Consider the following 21,557-nt stretch of genomic DNA (forward strand, 5'->3'; position numbering starts at 1 on the left):
TCCTCACCTGCCTTGGCGTACAGCACAACATTTATTCTGCACGCCAACCGGACACCTTAGCGGGAGCGTCGTCCCCAGCAGACAGAGCTGCCCCCTTTGGGAACCGCCGCCCAGGTGACACGTTGCCATCGCTGGCGTGAACCGGCCAAGGACTCGCTCCTTTTCCCTAGCGAAAGCCCCCGGAGTTTGCTAGCGGCCAGCCCTGGCTTTGCTTTGGGGGCTGAGGCCCTAGGAGCCCCCAGATCAGGGGCTGGCTGCTCGGGCCAGGAAGCGAGCCGACGACGCGGGGGCTGGTGGATCGCTCCGTGCGAGTCCACCCGCCCACAGCGCCCCCGGGACGGGTGGGGGCCTCTGCGGGTCGTGGGCCAGGACCGGGTGGGGGGAATCTAACTCTACGATTCAGGCTGCAGCTTGGGGGGGGGGTGTCTCTGCCCCACTTCTTCCTCTGCGCGGGCGTCTTTCCAGCCAGGGCCTGGCGTCTGGCCTCCCTCCCTGCAGTCTCCCCCTTGGAACCACTGACGGTTTATTTTCAGCTCTGGTTTCGCTCCGGCCGGGCGTGCCAAGGGGGGACACGCCCATAGAGCTTGGCCAGCTCTGGCCTTAGCCGAGCGTGTAAACACTCCAGGGCCGGATTTGTACAGCTCCTGGCGCGTGGGGGAGGGGCCGGGGGGCTGGGCAGCGCGCTCCCTGGCGCCGAGTTTCTTTTACCCAAGAAGGGATTTTATACCCGGTGTACACACCTTCCAGGGAAGGAACCTCTCTCTGCTCCAAGGCCTCTTCCTCCTTGCAGGGAAAGGCAGGGCCCGACCCCACTCCAAATCAGGTTTGCCATGGGGCCGGGGTGGGACCAGCCGTTTGGCAGACGCATGCAGGGAAGTCACTGTGAAGTTTATTGCCCCACCCACACCCTGTACCGCGCAGTGCCTCAGTTTCCCTCTGTGCTTTGCCTGGTGCCCAGGGGGTTCACACAGCTGCAGGGAGAGGGACGGGCGGGGGGGGGGCAGCCTGACGCCTGGCAGGCTGGGAGGAGCAAAGAACCGGGTGAATCACCCGGCTGGAGCGAGCAGGCGCCGGAGCAGGAAAAGGCCCAACCCTGACCCATCCAGGACAAACGCCAGGGGCCCAGGCTGGGCCTGCGGAGCTCAGACGCAATCCCATGGTGCCTCCTGGCCCGGGAGACCACCTTGCCGGAAGCCAGGCTCCGAACCGGGCCAGCCAGAGCCAACCCGGCCAGCGGCTGAATCCGCTGCACTTTTGGGGCACTGTCCTATGGATGGGAGGGACCCCGGCGATTACAGGGGCCCTCACCCAGCAATAGCCGGACGCACGGGCCCCCCCAGCTCCTGCCTGGCATGTGGGGGGGGGTCCCACGTTGCTCAGGAGAGGGGGCAAGGGAAGTGAGGGGAGCCAGCGAGCTGGGCCCAAAACGCGGCTGATTCCTCGTGCTCTGCGCCGGAGAGCAATCGCCCTGTTTCTCCCACGGCGGAGAGCAGCTCCCCGCCCGGCGCCGGGCCCCAGAGCTGGGAGCAGGGACTCTTGGATTCTCCCCGCAGCCCCGGGCGAGGAGATGGGGCTGCCAGGTTCGGATGCAGGGGGAGCCCTCCCCAGCCAAACGCCCCTGCCGGCACGTCACAGCTGAGGCCAGAGAGCCGGGAGTCCTGCGGCACAAGGCTCTTACCTCGGAGCCCAGCTGCAGAGCCTGTGGGCGGCTCCCCGGGCCCCCAGCGGACCAGGAGGGGTTCGTGGGGGAGCACCCAGAGCAGCCCCCCCAATGCCCGGGGCCAGCTGACAGCAGGGGAAACGGCCAGGGCTCAGGCAGCCGGATCAGAAGACTCGGTGGGGACCAGAGCCCTTCCCCCCATGGCTTCCACTGGGGCCCCCAAAGCCCTTCTGGGCCCCGCTTTAATCCCAAGGCCGCAGGCCAGGCTGCAGGGAAGCTGGCTCGCCCCAGCTGCTGGAGTCAGCCCCCCAGAGCGGTCGTTAAAGGGGCACAGCTGGGCCAGGCCCCCCGTTATTCACACCCCCCCTCCCCGGCTCACGGGCCCAGGCACAAACGGAGCCAGCAGGGCGGGGGTTAAAATTCTTTTTTTTTTTTTTTTTCGGTTTTCATTTCTGTTCTTCGGTCCCTGTGCTTTACAGTTCGGCAGCGGCGCTGCTAAAATAAACAAATACAATATAGAGAATTTCCTTGGAAAAATAGTCCTCCTGCCGTATTGCACTGTCTCGGGGCGCGGGCGCGGGGCACTAGAGAAAATACTTTCCTTTATATACAGATATGTTCACCTGGGGGCGGCTACCCTTCCATTGCAGGGTAATATTGGGGTCCCCCAACTTTGGGGGGCTTTTTTTGCTGTGGGGGAACTCAGTTGCATGGCATGGAGCATCTCGGGGGGCATTCTGGCTGAGGGAGAAGTCAGCTACATGGCACGGAACATTTTGGGGTCCCCCGGGAATTTTGGCGGACTCTGAAGAGGGGGACGTGTGTTACGTGGCATGGACAGCTGCGGTGCCCCATCCCATTCCAGAGAGAGGCACGGCCCAGCACAGAGAAGGGGGGGCCGCCGACTCCCCCAAAGAGGGAAGCCACTCCATTCAGTTCACGGCCGTTTTTAAAGGAAGCTTTTTTTGCACTGGGATCTGCCCAAAGCCTTTGGGTATGTTCGGAGGTGGGGGGGGGGGGGGAAGAGAGGGCTGGCTGGCTTCTGAGCCCACCCCCCTCCCACAGCAAGTTGGGGGGGGCTGAAGCAGCACCCTGGTTCGGAGATCTGCATCCCCCTCCCCACACATTTGGGGGGAAGCAAGATCAGCAATGCCCTTTGTCTTACCTGAACCCTAGAACCCTGGGGGCCCCTCCCCCAGGCTGGGAGAGGGGAGTTTGGCAAAGTAGGAGTCCTGGTTTGAGGCTATGGGTGTTGGGGGGGAGGGGAGCAGAGAGCTGGGGGGCACCCCCCCACACACTTTGGTCATGTGGTTATTTGGTGCCTGCCGCTGCTCCAAATCCACAACGGAAGCAGCCCTTGAGAGGAACAATTAGGACCCCCCCCCCCGGACACCTGATGCACATGGTTTGGCCCAGAGACTACAGGGGAGGGGACTAGAAAACCCCGCCCCCTTTAACCCTAAGATACCAAGGTAGGAATGGGGGAGGAGTCACCACCGATAGGCCCCGCCCCCTTTTGCCCCAGCAGGTAGCCACACCGGAGGTAGCCCAATGGGAGCGTTCTAACAGGGTCTCCTTGTCCCCCGACTTCGCTGGGCCCCTCGCAGCCCTGATGCCCAGAGCCCCGAATACTGACTTAGCCTCCTGTTACCGCAGCGGTACGCACCCCCCTTTCAGCTGGCATTTTCACTGCTGGGGGGGGGGGGGGGGGGCAGGGAAGGGCGCACCCATGGGGCAGGCAGCTGCAAGGCATCAAGAGGGGGGCTGCGGAGCAGAGCCAGGCAGGAAGCTCACGGCCTGGAATTTGTGTAACCGAAGGAATTGAAAGTGGGGTCGCCCCTGTCTTGGCAGATGTGCCCCTAACCTGAGCGGGGGGGGAGGGGGCCTGCCCTCCCCACTAATAGGCCCACAAGCAGTGGGAGAGGGCAGCATTTTGGCTTTTAACAGGAGATTCCTGGGGTAACGGAGGCTGGGGGGGGGGGGGATCCACACCCCTCAAAGGCCAGGACTGTGTGTGGGTGGAGGGGGGGGCCTAGTGGAAACCCTCCTGGGAACCAGCATCACTGAACAAGTAGCGGGAAGAACGTCAAGAGACACAAATAATAAATATTTGTCCCAAGGGCGGGGACTGGCTTTTGCCCCAGAGGCAGGGTTTGGGGGGCGAGAGGGGGGCTGGTCCGACCATCAGGGGATTAGACACCCCTCCCCGCATGGAAAGATTTGGGGGGGACATCAGCAAGGTCCCTGCGTTGGGAGGCACGGGGGGGTGCTCCTGTTGGGGCTGGTTCTGGTCCATATACCCCCTGCCAGGGTGCTTGGGTTGGGGGGGCTGGTCTGGAGTGTGGGGGGCTCCCTGCAGCTGGAAGGGGCTGGCCCGGAAAGCGGGGGCCACTCCCAGCCCTGGGCAGGGGGCGTCACTTGGAGAGTTTGCTGATGACCCGGATCAAAGCTGCGTTCTCGTCTTTCAGGCGCTGGTTATCGGCCTTCAGGTCTGAGAGCGCCTGGGGGAGAGGATGGTGGTTAGCACGCAATCAGCTCCAGGGGCCCATCTGGCCTGGTATCCCGCCTGCTCTCCTCCCCCGCCCTGGACCAGCCGCACAGGGTCATCTGGCCCAGTATTGTGCATGCTCCCTTCTCCCCCCTCTCCCCCCCAGATCAGCCACACAGGCCCATCTGGCCTGGTATCCTGCCTGCTCCCTCCCTTCCCCGCCCTGGACCAGTCACACGGGCCCATCTGCCCTGGTATCCTGCCTTCTCCCTCCCCTCCCCACCCTGGACCAGTCACACAGGCCCATCTGGCCCGGTATCCTGCCTGCTCCCTGCCCACAGGGGCCCATCCTGCTGGGTGCTGCGCTCATTACCTTCAGCTCCTCCTCCAGCTCGGCCGCCTTCCGCTCCAAGGCCCGGCGCTCCTGGGAACCAGAGAGAGAGGCCTGAGAGGAGACGCCACATCCCCAGCCAGCTGGGGGGGAGGAGGGGACAGGGCAGCTCCCGCCCCCAGGCCCCGAGAGGGTCTTCTCCCCAGAACAGAGCGAGGACCCCAGTTGGGAGGAGGAGGGGGAGGGGGACGGTGCCGGGGGGGGGGGTCCCCCTTCTGCAGGCCGGGTACTCACAAATCTCTCCAGCTCCAGCCGTGCCGGGCGCTCGGCAAACCGCTCCTGACGCTGCCAAGAACACAAAGCCAAGGATGGGAGCTGGCACCCCCCGACCGGGACAGGCCCCTGCCCCATTCCCTGCCCCCTGGGCCGGGTGGGAGCTGGTGCCCTCTGGACGGGACAGGCCCCTGCCCCATTCCCTGCCCCCTGGGCCGGGTGGGAGCCGGTGCCCTCTGGACGGGACAGGCCCCTGCCCCATTCCCTGCCCCCTGGGCCGGGTGGGAGCCGGTGCCCTCTGGACGGGACAGGCCCCTGCCCCATTCCCTGCCCCCTGGGCCGGGTGGGAGCCGGTGCCCTCTGGACGGGACAGGCCCCTGCCCCCGAGCAGCCAGGCCCAGTGTCTGCTCTACTGAGGATCCACCTGGCCCTGACTGGCTGGGCAGTGTGTCCCTCCCCCCCACCTCGCTGGGCAGTGTCCCTCCCCCCCCCCCCCCCCGGCAGGGCAATGTGCCCCTCCCCCCCCTCACTGGGCAGTGTCACCCTCCCCCCCTGCAGTGTGTCTCTCCCCCCCCCTCGCTGGGCAGTGTGCCCTCCCCCTCCCCCCCCCGCAGTGTCCCTCCCCCCTCCCTCACTGGGCAGTGTCACCCTCCCCCTGCCCCCTGCAGTGTGTCTCCCCCCCCTCGCTGGGCAGTGTCACCCTCCCCCTCCAGTGTGTTCCCCCCCCCCCCCCCCTCGCTGGGCAGTGTGTCCCTCCCACAGGGACGCTCCCCCACTGCCTGGAATTCTCCCATCCCCCACAATGCCCTGGGGCACCATGCCTCCACCCTCCTGCTGTCCCACAATCCTTTGGGGGGGGGGGGAACCGTGTTACCCCAGCCCAGTCCCTCTCACCTGGGTCACGCGCTCCAGCTCCAGCTTGGTCTGCGTCAGCCTCAGCTGCGTCTCCTGCAGCTGCTCCCTCAGCTGCTCGTTCTCCGCCCGGAGATCGTCATGGAGCTGGGGGCCGGCGGGGCACAGAGCTGAGTCCTGGCTCCGGCCGCCCCGGCTCTAACCACTAGCCCTCCCTCCCAGGGGCCCTGGCTCCATCCCCCACGCTCTCACCCCCTCCCCCGCTCCCCTCCCAGCCACCCCCCGGCTCTAACCACTAGCCCTCCCTCCCAGGGGCCCTGGCTCCATCCCCCTCGCTCTCACCCCCTGCCCCGCTCCCCTCCCAGCCACCCCCCGGCTCTAACCACTAGCCCTCCCTCCCAGGGGTCCTGGCTCCATCCCCCACGCTCTCACCCCCTCCCCCGCTCCCCTCCCAGCCACCCCCCGGCTCTAACCACTAGCCCTCCCTCCCAGGGGCCCTGGCTCCATCCCCCTCGCTCTCACCCCCTGCCCCGCTCCCCTCCCAGCCACCCCCAGCTCTAACCACTAGACTCTACTCTTCCCCCAGATCCAGGAGTCCCGGCTCCCCACCGCCCTGCCCCCGGCTCTAACCACTAGACTCTACTCCCCTCCCCACGCCAAGGGGGTGGAGTTCAGCTCCTGGATGCCTGCCCCACCTTTTTGTAGTCATGCTCCTCCCCAGCGCCAGGGCTGCCTCCGCTGCTGAGCCGGCTGCAGCCGCAGGCCCCCGTCCGGTTGGGCAGGAGACTGTTCAGGTGGTTGGACACACTGGGGAGACAGACAGACAGACAGTCCCGTTACTGCAAACACGGGGGAAGGGAGGGGGCGGGGAGGGTACTGCCCCCCTCCTAGCACGCCCGGCTCCTCACCCGGCACCAAGATGCAGCCACCTCTGGGGTGGGCTGGCACCAGCCTCTAGTTTGACACAGCTGTGTTACAGCGCCCCCCCCCCCCCCCCCCGCCCAGGGCTCCCCACAGCACAGCGCCCCCTGCTGGGCCCCCACCCTGCTCCCTGCAGTCCAGAGGCCCCTGCTGGGCCCCCGCCTGCCCCACAACCCAGCACTCCCTGCTAGGCCCCCACCCACCCACCCGGGCCCCTGCAGGGCCTCCCGCAGCCCAGCGCCCCCTGCAGGGCCCCCACCCTGCTCCCTGCTGGGCCCCCGCCTGCCCCACAACCCAGCACTCCCTGCTAGGCCCCCGCCCCTGCAGCCCAGCGCTTGCTAGGCCTCCACAGGCCCTAGGACCAGCCCTGCCTGCTGGGGGAGGAGCGTCTCCCCGGGGCCATGCTGAGTCCAGGTGGGTGCCCACCTCCCCGAGCCCCTGGGCAGCAGGTACCTGGATCCCGGGCTCGTGTCGTTCAGCTGCTCCGGCTCCTCGCTCTCGTCGCCCTAGAGAGGCCAAGGGGCAGGAGTCCATGGGACAAGCGATACCGGCCCCCCGGCCCCCCAGCCCCCCCGTAGCTCCCGACACGAAACCCCAGCTCCCCCTCTGCCGAGTGTCCCAGCCCCTCCCCCGGAACCCTCCTCCCCCCCCCCCGTTATTACCCCCCGGGAGGCCGCCTGTGGGTCCCCGCCGCTCACCTCGGCGTTTGGCACCATGCCCGTGGAGCGCCGCTCCCGCCGGCCTTTCCGCCGGTCCCGTACGGCCAGCCGGTTCCGCAGCTCGGCCTCCGCCTCGGAGCCCATCCCCGGCCCCTCGGGCTCTGGCCCTGCAGCACAGACGGGGGGCGGGGGGAGCCGGTCAGGGAGGCAGGGGAGGCCCTGGCACAGCCCCCCCCCTCGCCGTACCCACCTCAGTCGCTTTGCTAGTTCCAGACGGCAGCAGGGGTCCCAAGGGCAGAACGAGCCACTGGGCCTCCCAGCCCCCTCCCGGCTCTAACCACTAGACCCCACTCCCCGCCCCGGGAGTCCTGGCACCCAGCCCCACCCCACATGGGGCAGAACACGGCGCAGCGCTGCCCTCTGCTGGCCACCGCCAGAGACAGCAGGCCGGAGGATCTACCCGAAGCAGCCAACCTGAACCCTGGGCTAGTTCCCAGGGGTTGGGCTGGGCCCACGAGGGCAGATCCCCCCCGGACTGAGGAGGCTGCCTGGGTACTGACCGGGCCCCCACCGGGCCGGGAAGGGGGACGGCAGTGGCAGCCCAAGGGGCTGGCTGAAGGAGACTCACCTTTCTTTGCCTGAGAGCTGCCCACGATGGGATTCACAGTATAAACCGAGGCGCCGTCAGAGGGGGCCGGTCGGCAGCGTCTGGCCGAGTCCTACAGCGGGGGGATAATGACCCACGGATGTGGGGGAAGCTCGGAGGCGGGAGGAGAGCAGGACAGAGGCCCACAACCCCCCTCCCTGGGTAACAGCCTCAGAAAGCAGAAGGTCAGATGCACGGGCCCATCAACACTGGTGTCCCCCCCCTTCCCTCCGCTTCCACCCCCCCGAAGTCACCAAAGCCCAAACCCAGCCCCGACTGCAGCAGGGAGTCCCACAGCTTAACAGCAGGGCTGCAGCTGGAGGCGGAGTCGACTGCCCCCGGCTCCGCCCCTGCCCTCACCGTGGCTTCCGGCGGTTGCTCCTTTTCTCGGTCCCGCCTCTCATCCTCCCCGATTCGCTGCTCCGCCGCCCTGGTGTCCCCGGATCGGCCAATAGTCTTCTCAGCTTCCTTCAGGTCTGTGAGGGTGACGCCCTGGGAGAGGGGCAGAGGGGTCAAAGAGGGGCATGAGGCGAGCCGGGACCCCGGCATGGCCAGAGGCCTGGCACCCCGGGGGTACAGGAGCAGAAAGGAAATGCTGAGTCCACAGCACCCCCCCAGAAGTGGGCCAGATCACTGCGGCCACAACACACCCCGAGAGGAAGGGACGGGCATGAAGGGTCCAGGGCTCCCAGCCCCCTGTTCCAACCACTAGCCCCCACTCCTCTCCCCTCCCAGAGAGAACTCCGGAGTCCTGGCTCCCAGCCCCTTGCTCTAACCACTAGCCCCCAATGCCCTCGGCAGAAGTACCTGGGTGGAGCGCCGGGACTGCCTCATAAGACGTGACCGGGCTTTGCGCTGTGACTCCGACTCCTCGTCCCGCACGGGGGTCTGATACGATCTGCTTGGGAGAGGCGGGTTAGTGAGACTCTCTGGGGTGGGGCGCAGGGGCCGGGAATAGGGGGAGCCCTCGCCCGGGGCTGGGATGCGGCCTCTCTGGGGTGGGGAACAGTTACCAAGCATGGGCTCTCTCCCACGCAGCACCGCCTGCCCTAGCCCTGCTCCAGCCGGGGTAGGCTCCAGGCTGGCAGGACGGGGGGCCCCAGGAGAGGATTACCCCAGCAGACATGGTGCCCCCCCACCCTGAGGTCCGTCTGCATCGACCCAGACCCTGCAGGCCCCGGGCAGCTCCCCACCTTCGGCGCTCGCGGAGGTCTGTGCTGGAGCTGCCGCCAGCGGAAGTGGGGGGCTGGCTGGGGACAGGCCCCACGTCGATTTTCATCTGCAGGCCGCCTTCCGAGCTGCCGCTGCAAGGCATATGGAGGGGGGGCGTCAGAGAGCAGGGACTGATCCATCAGACACACTGCCACCCCGGGGCCCCCCACTCCCCTCCCCACAGCTGGGAGAGACCCCGGAGACCTGGCTCCCAGCCCCCAGACCATAATCACTACCCCCCTCCCCGAGATGGGATGGAACCCACATCCTGGCGCCCAGTCTCACCTGCTCTAACCACTCAACCCCACTTCCCCGCCCTCCACTGCCTGCTCTAACCACTCAACCCCACTTCCCTGCCCTCCGCTGCCTGCTCTAACCACTCAACCCCACTTCCCTGCCCTCCATTGCCTGCTCTAACCACTCAACCCCACTTCCCCGCCCTCCACTGCCTGCTCTAACCACTCAACCCCACTTCCCACCACGGCCTGGGGAGACCCCAAGAGTCCTGGCTCTCCCTCTGCTCTAACCACTAGCCCCGCCTCCCCAAGCCAGGCCAGCGCCCGGGGGACTCACGCTCGGCGTGTCTCTGCGTCGGGCAGGGTGAAGATGCGCCGGGTGGGTGTCGGGGGGACCCGTGCCAGCCGCGGCTCCTTGCTCTAGCGAGCAAACAGAGAAAGGGGCCGTGAATGTGTTGGCCGAGGCTGGACGTACAGGGATAGCCCAGGCTCCAGGAAGGAGGGGGCGCTGCCCAGAGCACAGCGGATACCCTCTGGAGCCAGGTGTCACTCCCTGCCGCAGCAAGGGTGAAGGCCTAGTGGTGAGGGGGAGCTGGGCTTGGAAGCCAGGACACCTGGGTTCCATCCCAGCTCTGGGAGGGGAGAGCATCTAAGGTCACAGAGTCAGGAATCAGGAAAATTAAAGAGCAAGATATAGACCGGAGGGGGGGCAGAGTTAAGGGGAAAACAGGCATCGGGATTGAGAGATCCAGTGGGATCCTATGTGATCCCTGCTTGATGCTCCAGGACGGGGACCCCAGCTTCCAACAGGCCCCCCCGGATCCTCAGGAAAGGCAGCTCCAACTAAGCACCTAACAGCCGTCACTAGACCTAAAACGTCCCAGAATGCATCAGGACACAGCTGACACACGCTAAGCAGCAGGTGGGTACGGAATAAGGCCACTCCTCTATGGGCGGAGCCTCCTACCCGGTCACCTGATGAACTCCCTTCCTCCCGACTGGCTAGCTCTGAGGCTATGCTCTTATTGGCTAACTCCTGGCCAATCAGAGTCCTGTTCCACTTCTGAAGGATTTCCCAGATGTCCTGTGGCTGAGGGGGAGGGAAAGCGGGAGAGTTAGTGGGACAGACAGACAGACAGACAGGAGCAAGAGCACGCTTTGCATTGTGGGAAAAGAACACCTGCCCTCCCACGCTTTGCATTGTGGGAAAAGAACACCTGCCCTCCCACGCTTTGCATTGTGGGAAAAGAACACCTGCCCTCCCACGCTTTGTATTATGGGGAGCCCCGTTCTCCCAGGATCCTCTCTGCTGTGGCACTTAGTGTCGGGGCCGCCCCACGGCTCCAGGGCTGCCCCCGCTGGCGTTTCTCCCCCTCCCCAGCCGGCTCTCACCTTCTCCTCCGTGTCCAGCCTGGGGCTGGAGGCCGAGCGCCTGATCCCAGCCTCCTTGAGGGGTTCCTCGTCCAGCCGGGCGTCCGGCAGCACCCCAAAGCTGCCTGTCTTCCGTAGCCCCGCCCTCCAGGCGGGCGCTGCCGAATCCTCCGGCGCGGCAGGGCGGCTGGGGCCTCCGGAGAACTGTGTGGGGGGAGGGCGGACGAGAAAAATGGGGAGGGGAGGTGGGGGGGTGGAGAAGGGGGTGGAGTCAGGACGGGCGCAGGGAGCTGAACCTCGGGGGGAGGGGGGTCGCGGAAGGGGATCGAAAGGCAGCGGACGTGCTAAGCCAGTGGGTATGGCCTGCCCCATGCACCCCCCCTCCTCCCTGCCTCCCGACCCCCCCATTTGCCCCACACCCGCTGATCCCCCCCATCCAACACGGACCCCACACCCCATCCCCCATAGGAACCAACATGCGCCACCCCCTTCCCCCACATTGCCATCTTCATGTCACAAAACTGGGAAGGGGGGGGTCATTAATGAACCCTTCGCCGCCAGCGCCCCCGGCCTTCGATCGCCTTGTGTGCTAGGCTACGGGTAGAAGCAGGGTGAAGGAGCTGGGGGAGCCTTTTCCCCACCTGCCCCCCACCACAACGGGGGAGGGGGCGGGGGAAGCAGGAATCCTCTTCCCAGTCTGCTCCCCCCCAATTCTACGGGGACAGGGTTAAACGCGGGGTCTCTAGTCTAGTTCAAACACAAGGGGAGTGAGCTAGAAATTAACCAGGGTGAGAAGGGGGGAGGGCGGGCAACCTAATCCCCCACAGAAGGGGAACCCCCCCTTGCACACCCAGGACAGGCTGCCTCATGGGCTTCCCCCTGCCCCGTTCCCTCCCTCTCCCCCTCGCCAGCCAGTCCCTGCCCTTGGGACAGATTGAGGCCTGCGCCCTCCCCAGCCAAAGGAGCATGACATCAGCGAAGGGCTCCCCCCGCCCACCTAGTCTCCGCATCGCTGCTGACGTCAGGTGTGCGGGGGTCGAACGGCCAGCAGGGACCCCTCCACCCCCTCCCCGGGACACCCGCGAGCCTCCCCGGGGCCACGGGAGCAGGATCAGAGCCTGCATCGACCCCAGGGGACGAATCAGAACAGCAAACTCCCGGCGGGAAGCAGCCGTGCCCTGGGGACGGATCCAGCCGAGGCGGCGCCCACAGGAGAGCCGAGATCGCTCGCAGCTGGGGCGGGATCCCAGGCTAGAGACACGGGGGAGGGGGGAGTGAACCCCGATATCTCACGAAGCAGGGACAGCAGCATGGCGAGCCAGGTAGCCTGGGGGGCTGGGGCTCACGGCTTCCTGACCCAGGAGTCCTGCTGCCCCAGCTTGGACGCGCTAGACCCCCTGCAACCAGTCGATCCTGCCCCAAGATCCTCGGGGCAGCACGTAGTGGTGAGAGCCAGGCCGCAGGCCCTCGGAAAGGCCTCGCCCGAGGGGCAGGGCACAGAGCCTCTCCTGCTGGGGGGGAGGCGGGGGGGGGGGAGAGAAGGAGGCGCTCACTGTGGCTTTTTCGCCCCCCTGGGGGACCAGGACGATGCCCGTCTTGCGTAAGCTCTGGCGCCACAAGGAAGGCCCCAGGGGGTCCGGGGCGGGCAGGGGGGGAGGGGGGGCAGGCCAGCTGGGGCTGAGGGCGTGTCGAGGGGGGAGGCAGGGGGATCCGAGCAGCAGCAGGACAAATATGGGGTGCAGGCGAGAGGGGGAAAGTAGGGCAGAGATAGAACAAACAGAGTCCAGAGGTGGCCAGCTTGGAGGGGCGGGGCCAGAACAGAGAGGGGTGGGGCCAGGCCCCTAGCTCATGCTTAGGGTAGGGGGGTTTGAGCAGAGATGGAGGGTCGGGGGGCCCCAACCCCGTTCCTGGCTGGTCAGGTTCAGTCCCTCCCCACCAGTGGTAAGAAGGGGGGGAGGAGGTTTGAGCTTCCTTCCATGCTCCGCCCACTCCAGGCAGCCCCGCCCCCTCGGGTGTAATAAGCAGATGTTGGTGCAAGAGCCGGCCCTTTGGGGGAAGGGAGAACCCGGGCGGTGCCAGCGTGCTGGGGGGAGGGGAGTCTCCACAGGGGGTGCATTGGCCTGGCTCCCAGCCCCCCTCCCATGGTATCACTATGGCCAAGGCCTGGCTGTAATGGGGGGAGGCATTTGTGGGGTAGCAGTCACCTGACCACATCCCTTTCCATGCCCCCGCCCCCGCCCATGAAGCCACGCCCCCACAGCCCTATGCCACGCCCCCCAAGGAAACACCAGCACTGCTCAGGCCCCACAATCCAGCCCTGGGGGGAGGAGGAGGAGGGGGCCGGCGACCCCTCTGACCGGGCGCTGGGGGGGACTCACCTTGGGCCCTGTGGGCGTGGGAGAGACGGGGGGCAGGGCGACCCCGTTCAGGCCACTGCTCTCCTGGGGGGAGGGTTTCCCGGCCTCTGTGGGGAGCACGAAGGAGCCGGGGTGATGTGGGTGCCTGGCACCTCCCCCCCAGCCTGGCACCCCCCTGCTCAGCCCCCCCGCCCTGACGGACCTACCCAGCCCAGCACCCCCCTCCCAGGTCCTCCCCATGGTGCTTGCCCCACCCCCTCCGCCAACTTGCTAGCCCCACCTACCAGTGGGTTTCTCTGGCCCCTCCCCCTCGGAGGCGGAGCTGCTCTCCTCGTCCCCAGGCACGATGGGGCCCAGAGTCTTGCGCTCCTTGGACTGGTCCTGCACCGAGATCTTCTCCCGGCTGCTCATGCGGCACACGGAGCTCCTGGGGGGCAGTGGGGGCCTGTTAGGCTCCCCCAGGCAATGGGGCCACCCCCCCCACAGCCCTGACGGTGCTCAAAGCGAGCCCCAGACTCCTACAGGGCTGGCGCCCCTCACTCCCCAACCGCAGCCCCCCCCCCCCCCGTTATCCTGCCCTGCCCCCGCCACCCTGCTGGCCCCCCTCACTCCCCAACCGCAGCCCCCCCCGTTATCCTGCCCTGCCCCCGCCACCCTGCTGGCCCCCCTCACTCCCCAACCGCAGCCCCCCCCGTTATCCTGCCCTGCTCCCGCCACCCTGCTGGCCCCCCTCACTCCCCAACCGCAGCCCCCCCCGTTATCCTGCCCTGCCCCCGCCACCCTGCTGGCCCCCCTCACTCCCCAACCGCAGCCCCCCCCGTTATCCTGCCCTGCTCCCGCCACCCTGCTGGCCCCCCTCACTCCCCAACCGCAGCCCCCCCCTGTTATCCTGCCCTGCCCCCACCACCCTGCTGGCGCCCCTCACTCCCCAACCGCAGCCCCCCCCGTTATCCTGCCCTGCCCCCGCCACCCTGCTGGCCCCCCTCACTCCCCAACCGCAGCCCCCCCCGTTATCCTGCCCTGCCCCCGCCACCCTGCTGGCCCCCCTCACTCCCCAACCGCAGCCCCCCCCGTTATCCTGCCCTGCTCCCGCCACCCTGCTGGCCCCCCTCACTCCCCAACCGCAGCCCCCCCCTGTTATCCTGCCCTGCCCCCACCACCCTGCTGGCGCCCCTCACTCCCCAACCGCAGCCCCCCCCGTTATCCTGCCCTGCCCCCGCCACCCTGCTGGCCCCCCTCACTCCCCAACCGCAGCCCCCCCCGTTATCCTGCCCTGCCCCCGCCACCCTGCTGGCCCCCCTCACTCCCCAACCGCAGCCCCCCCCGTTATCCTGCCCTGCTCCCGCCACCCTGCTGGCCCCCCTCACTCCCCAACCGCAGCCCCCCCCGTTATCCTGCCCTGCTCCCGCCACCCTGCTGGCCCCCCTCACTCCCCAACCGCAGCCCCCCCGTTATCCTGCCCTGCCCCCACCACCCTGCTGGCGCCCCTCACTCCCCAACCGCAGCCCCCCCCTGTTATCCTGCCCTGCCCCCACCACCCTGCTGGCGCCCCTCACTCCCCAACCGCAGCCCCCCCCCGTTATCCTGCCCTACCCCCCCCACCCTGCTGGCCCCCCTCACTCCCCAACCGCAGCCCCCCAGCCCTGCTGGCACCCCTCACTCCCACGCTGAGGCCCCCTCCCGTTATCCTGCCCTGCCCCTTCTGCCCTGCTGGCGCCCCTCACACATACTCCAACCCCCCCCACGTTATCTCGCCCTGCCCTCCCAGCGCCTCTCACTCCCCACCTGCATCCCCATTATACCCTCCCTGCTCCCCCAGCCCTGACGGCGCCTCCCACTCCCTAATCGTAGCCCCCACAGCCCTCCTGGTGCCCCTCACTCCCACCCCGAAGACCCCCCCGCCGTTATCCCGCCCTGCAGCGCCCCCCACTCCACCACAGCCCCCCTGTTATCCCACCCTGCCCCCCAGCCCTGCCAGCGCCCCCCACTCCACCACAGCCCCCCTGTTATCCCACCCTGCCCCCCAGCCCTGCCAGCGCCCCCCACTCCACCACAGCCCCCCTATTATCCCACCCTGCCCCCCAGCCCTGCCGGTGCCCCCAACTCTCCAATCACAGCCCCCCTATTATCCCACCCTGCCCCCCAGCCCTGCCAGCGCCCCCCAACTCTCCAATCACAGCCCCCCTATTATCCCACCCTGCCCCCCAGCCCTGCCAGCGCCCCCCACTCCCGAAGCGCAGGCTTGCGCACTCACCGCCTGTGCTTGGCGCTGTACACCGGCTGCTGCTCGATGCTGGTGTCTATCACCGCCTGCTTCAGGTGAGCTTCCTTCTTGCTGCGCAGCTGGGGAGGGACGGGGGTGGCTCGGTCACGGCCTTCCCAGGGCCCCTGTGAGCTCCCCCCGAGCTCCCCGCCAGGCCGGGGGACACTGGTGGGCTTAGGGCCGGGTGGCCAGTGGGGGGGGGCCTCCATTATGACCCTCCCTCGCTGGGAGGACCGGGAGTCAGGGGCTCCTCTCAGCCCCGGGAGCTGAGCATCCCTGCCTGGGATTAACCCTTTCTTGCCAAGCTGCAATGTGGGTGCTGCCCCGGTGTGGAGGGGGGGGAGAACACTGGGGGGGGGGGGGGGGAGATGAACTCACATCCTCCTGCTTCTTCTGCAGCTCCTCCAGCAGGCTGAGCGTGTCCTCGTCCGCCAGGTCGCACGGCCGCTGGCCCTGATGGGGAGCCAGGGGTCACCAGGCTCCACGTGCCCTGCCCCACACCTCCCTCCCCAGCAGCTCCACCCTCCCAGGCCTCCTCCCCCTCTCCCCAAAGCCGCCGGGGCTGCTGGGATCAGTGGATCTTGCTCCCCCCACCTCCCTTCCCCACAGCCCCGCCCCCGGCCGGGACCCCAGCTCCTCACCACGTTGTTGAGAGTGTCCATGTCGCACAGATGTTCCACCAGCAGGCGGCAGGCTTCCTCCACCCCCCAGTGGGCTGCCGCGTGCAGGGGGGTCCAGCCGTCCTTGTCCCGCACGTTGGGGTTGTAGCCGGCCTGCAGGAGCAGTCTGCGCCGGGGGGGGGAGGGGGGGGAAGCACAACAAAGTGAGGGCTGCTGGGTTCTCACCTCAGCTCAGGGAGTGGGGTCGAGTGGTTAGAGCAGTAGCGGGGGGGTGGGGGGAGTCTCTTCTCAGCTCGGGGAGTGGGGTCTAGTGGTTAGAGCAGTAGCGGGGGGGTGGGGGGAGTCTCTTCTCAGCTCGGGGAGTGGGGTCTAGTGGTTAGAGCCGTAGCGGGGGGGAGGGGTGGTCTCTTCTCAGCTCAGGGAGTGGGGTCTAGTGGTTAGAGCCGTAGCGGGGGGGGCAGGGGGGGTCTCTTCTCAGCTCGGGGAGTGGGGTCTAGTGGTTAGAGCCGTAGCGGGGGGGGTGGTCTCTTCTCAGCTCAGGGAGTGGGGTCTAGTGGTTAGAGCAGTAGCGGGGGGGGGCAGGGGGGGTCTCTTCTCAGCTCAGGGAGTGGGGTCTAGTGGTTAGAGCAGTAGCGGGGGGCAGAGGGGTTCTCTTCTCAGCTCAGGGAGTGGGGTCTAGTGGTTAGAGCCGTAGCGGGGGGGGGGGTGGTCTCTTCTCAGCTCAGGGAGTGGGGTCTAGTGGTTAGAGCCGTAGCGGGGGGGGGGGTGGTCTCTTCTCAGCTCAGGGAGTGGGGTCTAGTGGTTAGAGCCGTAGCGGGGGGGGGGGGTGGTCTCTTCTCAGCTCAGGGAGTGGGGTCTAGTGGTTAGAGCCGTAGCGGGGGGGGTGGTCTCTTCTCAGCTCAGGGAGTGGGGTCTAGTGGTTAGAGCCGTAGCGGGGGGGGTGGTCTCTTCTCAGCTCAGGGAGTGGGGTCTAGTGGTTAGAGCCGTAGCGGGGGGGGGTGGTCTCTTCTCAGCTCAGGGAGTGGGGTCTAGTGGTTAGAGCAGTAGTGGGGGGGGACAAGGGGTTCTCTTCTCAGCTCAGGGAGGGAAGTGGGGTCTACTGGTTAGAGCAGGGGGGGACTTGGAGCAGAGTCTCCAGCTTTCTTACCCTCCTAATCTTGGCCAAGCCACTTCCCCATCTTGTGCCTCGGTTTCCCCAGCTGAACGCACGGGCCACTCATATCACGCACTGCCCGAGGGTGGGGTACGGGGGTCTCCCCAGGGTGTAGCCCCACATGCTGCTCAGGGAAAGGGGGCTGGGCAGGCTATGAACACGTCCTGGAAGCGGGGGGGGGGTGGTGGTGTCTGCGAATCCCAAGGCAATGACTCGGTGCCCCTCTGACCCGCCAAGCTGGTCAGACAGGGAGGGGCAGCTCAACCCTCGGGGGCTGGGCGGGTAGGACTCGGCAGCCTCTGGGAGGCAGGCAGCTGCCCCAGAGCAGCCCAGTGGGGGCGGGAGCCGGCAGGAGCAGAACCCCACCAGCCGGTTTGCCAGCAACGCCCGAGGGCCAGAAGGGAACGCGCAGCAGGGAGCCCAGCAAGGGGCTGGCGAACACGGCCCGTCCTCGCTGGGGGGCGCCGGATCCTACCCGGCCCCAGGGCAGGGCCGGGCTGGCGCAGGGGGGCAGGGAGTGGGGAGGGGCCCCTCACCTCATGACCTCGATGTAGCCCTTCGCGGCGGCCACGTGCAGGGCGCTGGCCCCGGTCTGGGGGTGCCGCGTGTCCTCGATGCGCCCGGCGTTCAGCCACTGGCGCGTGTCCTGCAGCATCAGCTCCTCCTCCTCCCGCTTGGCGGCCGCCACGTCCACGCCTGCGGGGACAGGCCGGGGGAGGGGTGAGGTCAGGGCGGGGCCAGGCGCCCGGGGCTCCGCCCTGGCTCCGCCTCCTGGAGCGGCCACGCCCCCTCCCGCCCCTGCCCCCACCTCGCTTGGCGATCTCCTCCCGCAGCAGGGCCTCCATCCCGTCGTCCTCGGCGATGTCGAGGGGAACGTCGCCGTCGCTGTTCACCGCCGCCACGTGGGCACCGTGGGCCAGCAGGTACCTGGGGAGGGGGCAAGAGCGTCGCAATGGGGGGACCCATGCTCCGGGAAGGGGCGGGGCCAAGGCAGAAGGGGCGGGGCCAAGGCTGCCCCCTCCCTCCTCATCGCCTGCTGTGCCCTGCACAAGGATTTCAGGGGCCTGGGCTGCGCTGGGTCTGTGAGGAGCCCCGCCCTGCCCACGGCAGCAGGACACCAGCTCCCTCCCCCAGGAGCCCCTCGAGGAGCAAGCAAGGAGGCGGCTCCTGCCCCCCTTGCGGGAAGAAACCGGACACTGATGTGTTAGGGGGGGGCGATGGTTGCAGGGAGGGGGGGGATCGGAGCTGGCGGAGGGGTGAGATCAGGTCTCTACAGCCGGGAGAGGGGATTACATGGCCCATGACCAGGGATTAGCGCACCGGACAGGGATTACGGGGCGGGGGGGGATTGGGGGCAGCGGGCAGCCAGGATCCCAGTGACGAGTCGACAGGGCTGGCTGTGCAGGCGGGCGGCAGAGGAGAGCACCGGGGGGCCTGCTACTTACACCTGGCACCCCACAGCCTGCCCTCCGGGAGATGTGCCTTGCGCTGGGCCCAGCTGGGGCGGGATCCCTCCTGCACGCCAGGACCAGGGGCACGGACCCACACAGCCATACCCCCTGCTCCAGCCCAGTGTGAATATAGGAGGGGTCTGACTGGGGCAGCATACTGGAGTAGATGGGCCTATGGGGCAGGGAGGAGGCAGGATGCCGGGGCAGATGGGCCCGTGGGGCACGGAGGAGGCAGGATGCCGGGGCAGATGGGCCCGTGGGGCACGGAGGAGGCAGGATACCGGGGCAGAGGGGCCCGTGGGGCAGAGAAGGGCGGGATACCCCGCCCCACTCACTGGGCGATCTCTTTGTAGCCGCAGGAGGCGGCGACGTGCAGGGGCGTCCAGCCCTCATTATCGGCTTGGTTCACGTTGGCTCCATTCTCCACCAGGAACTGCACCACCTCCAGGTTCTCGTCAATGCAGGCCTGGGGGAGCCAGCAGGGCAGGTCAGAGCCTGAGCAGATCCAGCCCCTGGCTCTACCCACAAGGCACCACTCCTCTCCCACAGCTGGGGCAGAACCCAGGCACCCTTCCCGGTAGCTGATCCCTCTCAGCCATCTGTCTGGCCTGGGGCCAGAGCAGCCCTGGGCCAGGCCAGGTTCACTGGGCCCTGCAGCCTCTGGGACACGAGGGGGGGAACGTGGGATCCTGCATCAGCACCAGCTCCCAAAGCCCAGCTAGAAATAGATTGAGGGGGGCGGGTTCGGCTGGCTCTCACCAACCTGGGCCAGGACTGCGGGTCGGAGTGGGGGGCAGGAGCCCAGGTCCAGAACAGGAGCAGCAGGGGCCTCACCCCAGCCCTGCTGGTGCCCCTCACTCCCGACCCACAGCCCTACCCTAACCCTGCCCTCGTCCCGAGCCCCAGTCTCGACCCGTAGGCTCCTCAGAGCACTGAGGACCAAACTCCCACCCCGATCCCCAGTGGGGTCTGTGCTGCGCCATTCCTGGCTGAGCACTGGGGGTCCCTGAGCCTGGCCTAGGGGAGATACACGCAGTGACTGGCCCCCGTGAGCTGAGGAACTGGGGGATCCCTGCTCCCCACTGGCCCTGGGCCAGGCTTACAGGTGCAACTGCTGCATGCAGCCACGCAAGGGGCAGGGGGATTCGAGGGGCGCCGGGGGAGAGCAGGGCAGCAGGTGGAAGGGGTCAGGAGCAGGGGCAGATGCCAAGCACAGGGACTGAAAGTGGACGCAGCACCAAGGGCCCTCAGTTCTGTGGGGCTGGAATCGCCGTGGGGCTCTGGCCAATCACTGCCCTGCTGAGCTGGGGCTCACCCCCATCCCCCGACTCATCCCCTAAGCCCCCATGGGGTATCGAGCAGCCCTGAGGATCTGGAAACGCCTTCAATTCAACCGCGGCCCTTTCCTTGGCAAACCGGGTGCTGGAAAAAGCTGCCTCAATGGAAGATCAGGGATCTGGGGGTGGGGGCACAAAAGGAGGGGCCATGGGGACCCCTCAAGCGCCATGGCCCCCCAAAATGCCATGGGATGGAAAGCTATGAGGCATCCCATGACTAAGAGGTGAGGCACCCCTCTTCCATGGGGAGTCCCCAAAAATCACTGCCGTGGGAGACCCCAAAATCACTCTCAGGGGCCCTCAGCCCAGAAGTCACACACCCTGGGGTGTGTAACCACTTGGGGGCAGGCTGGGTAGTACCCCATAATCCATGCCTGCCCCTCTCAGCTAACAGTCCCCCCCAGTTCTCCTCCAACTATGCCCAGGGGGCTTTGCAACAGGCGGGGGGCTCCCTGTGGGGGGACCGGCCCCCCGGCCCGCTCCGAGGCAGAGGCGGTCAGTTGCCGGCCACGAGGGGAGGAGCAGGAGGCGGAGGGAGGCTGGGGTCCAGGGAAGGAAGCCAAGGCCGTCAGGGGAATGAAGTCATGGAAAGTTGGGGCGGGGGGGAGGCAGCTTCTCTGATGAGAAACCCAGAAAAGGGCTGGAGCCTTAAATAACCTCCCAGACCGGGCGGGGGAGAGACGAGACGAGCTTGGCTGGATCATGAGGGCTTGGGGGGCGGGGGGGGGGGGGGAGGTGGGACGGGACAGGCCCAGGATATCGGTGAATGGACACAACCCACCCCCTGTTCTACAGGCCCTGCCAATGGGTCGCTTGTCCAGAGCCCCCCAGGCTCACGGTGGGGTGGGGCAGCAGGTCGGGAACGAGGGGCACTGGCAGGATCGGGGGCAGCGTGGGGCCGGGCTGGCAGGGGCTGTGGGTGGGGGCGGATAGGCAGGCTGGGGGAAGGGGCATCGGCAGAGCTGGGGGCTGCCAGGGGGCAGGAGGAGAGTCTGGGCCAGGGGCAGCCCCCCCCCCCCATTACCCAGCCTGGCACAAGCGGGACAGGAACGAACAGGGGCCGGGGGGGGGGGGGTCGGTCACAGGGCAGCCCCCCCCGTGTGCCAGGCCTGGGGGCGCCCCACAAGCTGCAGACCCCCCCCCCTCCGGGCGGGGCTTCCGAGGAGCCAGCGGGCCCGGGGGGGGGGGGGGGCTCCCGCGGCGGATGGGGGCGGGGCCACTGGAGCCAGGACTCACCTGCCTGTGGGGCGGGGCCAAGTCGCATCCCCCCCGGCCCCGCCCCCCCCCCGAACCCCCGGCCCCGCCCCCCCCCGGCCGCACCTGGTGCAGGGCGCTGATCCCGTCCGCGTTGGTGCCGTTGACCAGGCCGGGCGCGGCCCCCCCGGGCCCCCCCCGCAGCATGGCGCGCGCCTCGCCCAGCTCCCCCCCCGCGCAGGCGGCCAGGAACTCGGCGGCGCGCTCGAAGCGCACGGCCCGGGCGCGCGGCGGCCGCGGGGGGCAGGGCGGGGCCGGGGCCGCCTCCCACTGCCGGAGCTGCTCGCGCCGCCGCTCGCGGGCCGCCGCCGCCGCGCCCCCGTCCGCCGCCATCTTCCCGGCGGGCCGCCCCGCCCCGCCGGCTTCCGTACTCGGCCCCGCCCCCGCCGGCTTCCGTGCCTAGCCCCGCCCCCCGCCGGCTTCCGTATTCGGCTCCGCCCCGCCGGCTTCCGTGCCTAGCCCCGCCCCCCGCC

General features: G+C 68.1%; 1 protein-coding gene across 2 annotated transcripts; it reads right to left on the reverse strand.

Moving 5' to 3' along the window:
* Positions 1 to 2,069: 2,069 nt before the first annotated feature.
* Positions 2,070 to 21,432, reverse strand: PPP1R12C (protein phosphatase 1 regulatory subunit 12C). Of its 2 annotated transcripts, XM_075917471.1 has the most exons (23): positions 21,151 to 21,432; positions 18,829 to 18,959; positions 17,851 to 17,969; positions 17,579 to 17,738; positions 15,911 to 16,055; positions 15,648 to 15,722; positions 15,261 to 15,349; positions 13,291 to 13,433; positions 13,028 to 13,113; positions 10,671 to 10,853; positions 10,246 to 10,368; positions 9,616 to 9,698; positions 9,024 to 9,134; positions 8,638 to 8,728; positions 8,191 to 8,322; positions 7,813 to 7,903; positions 7,224 to 7,351; positions 6,979 to 7,031; positions 6,300 to 6,411; positions 5,647 to 5,751; positions 4,774 to 4,824; positions 4,522 to 4,572; positions 2,070 to 4,161 (listed from the first exon to the last, which is right to left on the reverse strand). In XM_075917471.1, the coding sequence occupies exons 1-23, from the start codon at positions 21,415 to 21,417 to the stop codon at positions 4,075 to 4,077; spliced, it is 2,616 nt and encodes an 871-aa protein (XP_075773586.1). In that variant the 5' UTR covers positions 21,418 to 21,432; the 3' UTR covers positions 2,070 to 4,074. The 2 variants fall into 2 exon arrangements, with proteins under 2 accessions (XP_075773586.1, XP_075773587.1); XM_075917472.1 differs by lacking the exon at positions 10,246 to 10,368.
* Positions 21,433 to 21,557: the final 125 nt, after the last annotated feature.

This window comes from Pelodiscus sinensis, unplaced genomic scaffold (genome assembly GCF_049634645.1).
Source record: "Pelodiscus sinensis isolate JC-2024 unplaced genomic scaffold, ASM4963464v1 ctg86, whole genome shotgun sequence".
Lineage (NCBI taxonomy): Eukaryota > Metazoa > Chordata > Testudines > Trionychidae > Pelodiscus > Pelodiscus sinensis.

Bases quoted from the DNA above. Each gene is read 5' to 3' on its own strand.
- PPP1R12C (XM_075917471.1), bottom strand. From the start codon at position 21,417: ATGGCGGCGGACGGGGGCGCGGCGGCGGCGGCCCGCGAGCGGCGGCGC. The intron at 10,854-13,027 runs GTGAGTCCCCCC...CCCCCCACACAG, and splicing joins CCACGCCCACAGGGCCCAAG to TTCTCCGGAGGCCCCAGCCG. The intron at 4,825-5,646 runs GTGAGAGGGACT...TGTTCTTGGCAG, and splicing joins AGCTGGAGCGCGTGACCCAG to CGTCAGGAGCGGTTTGCCGA.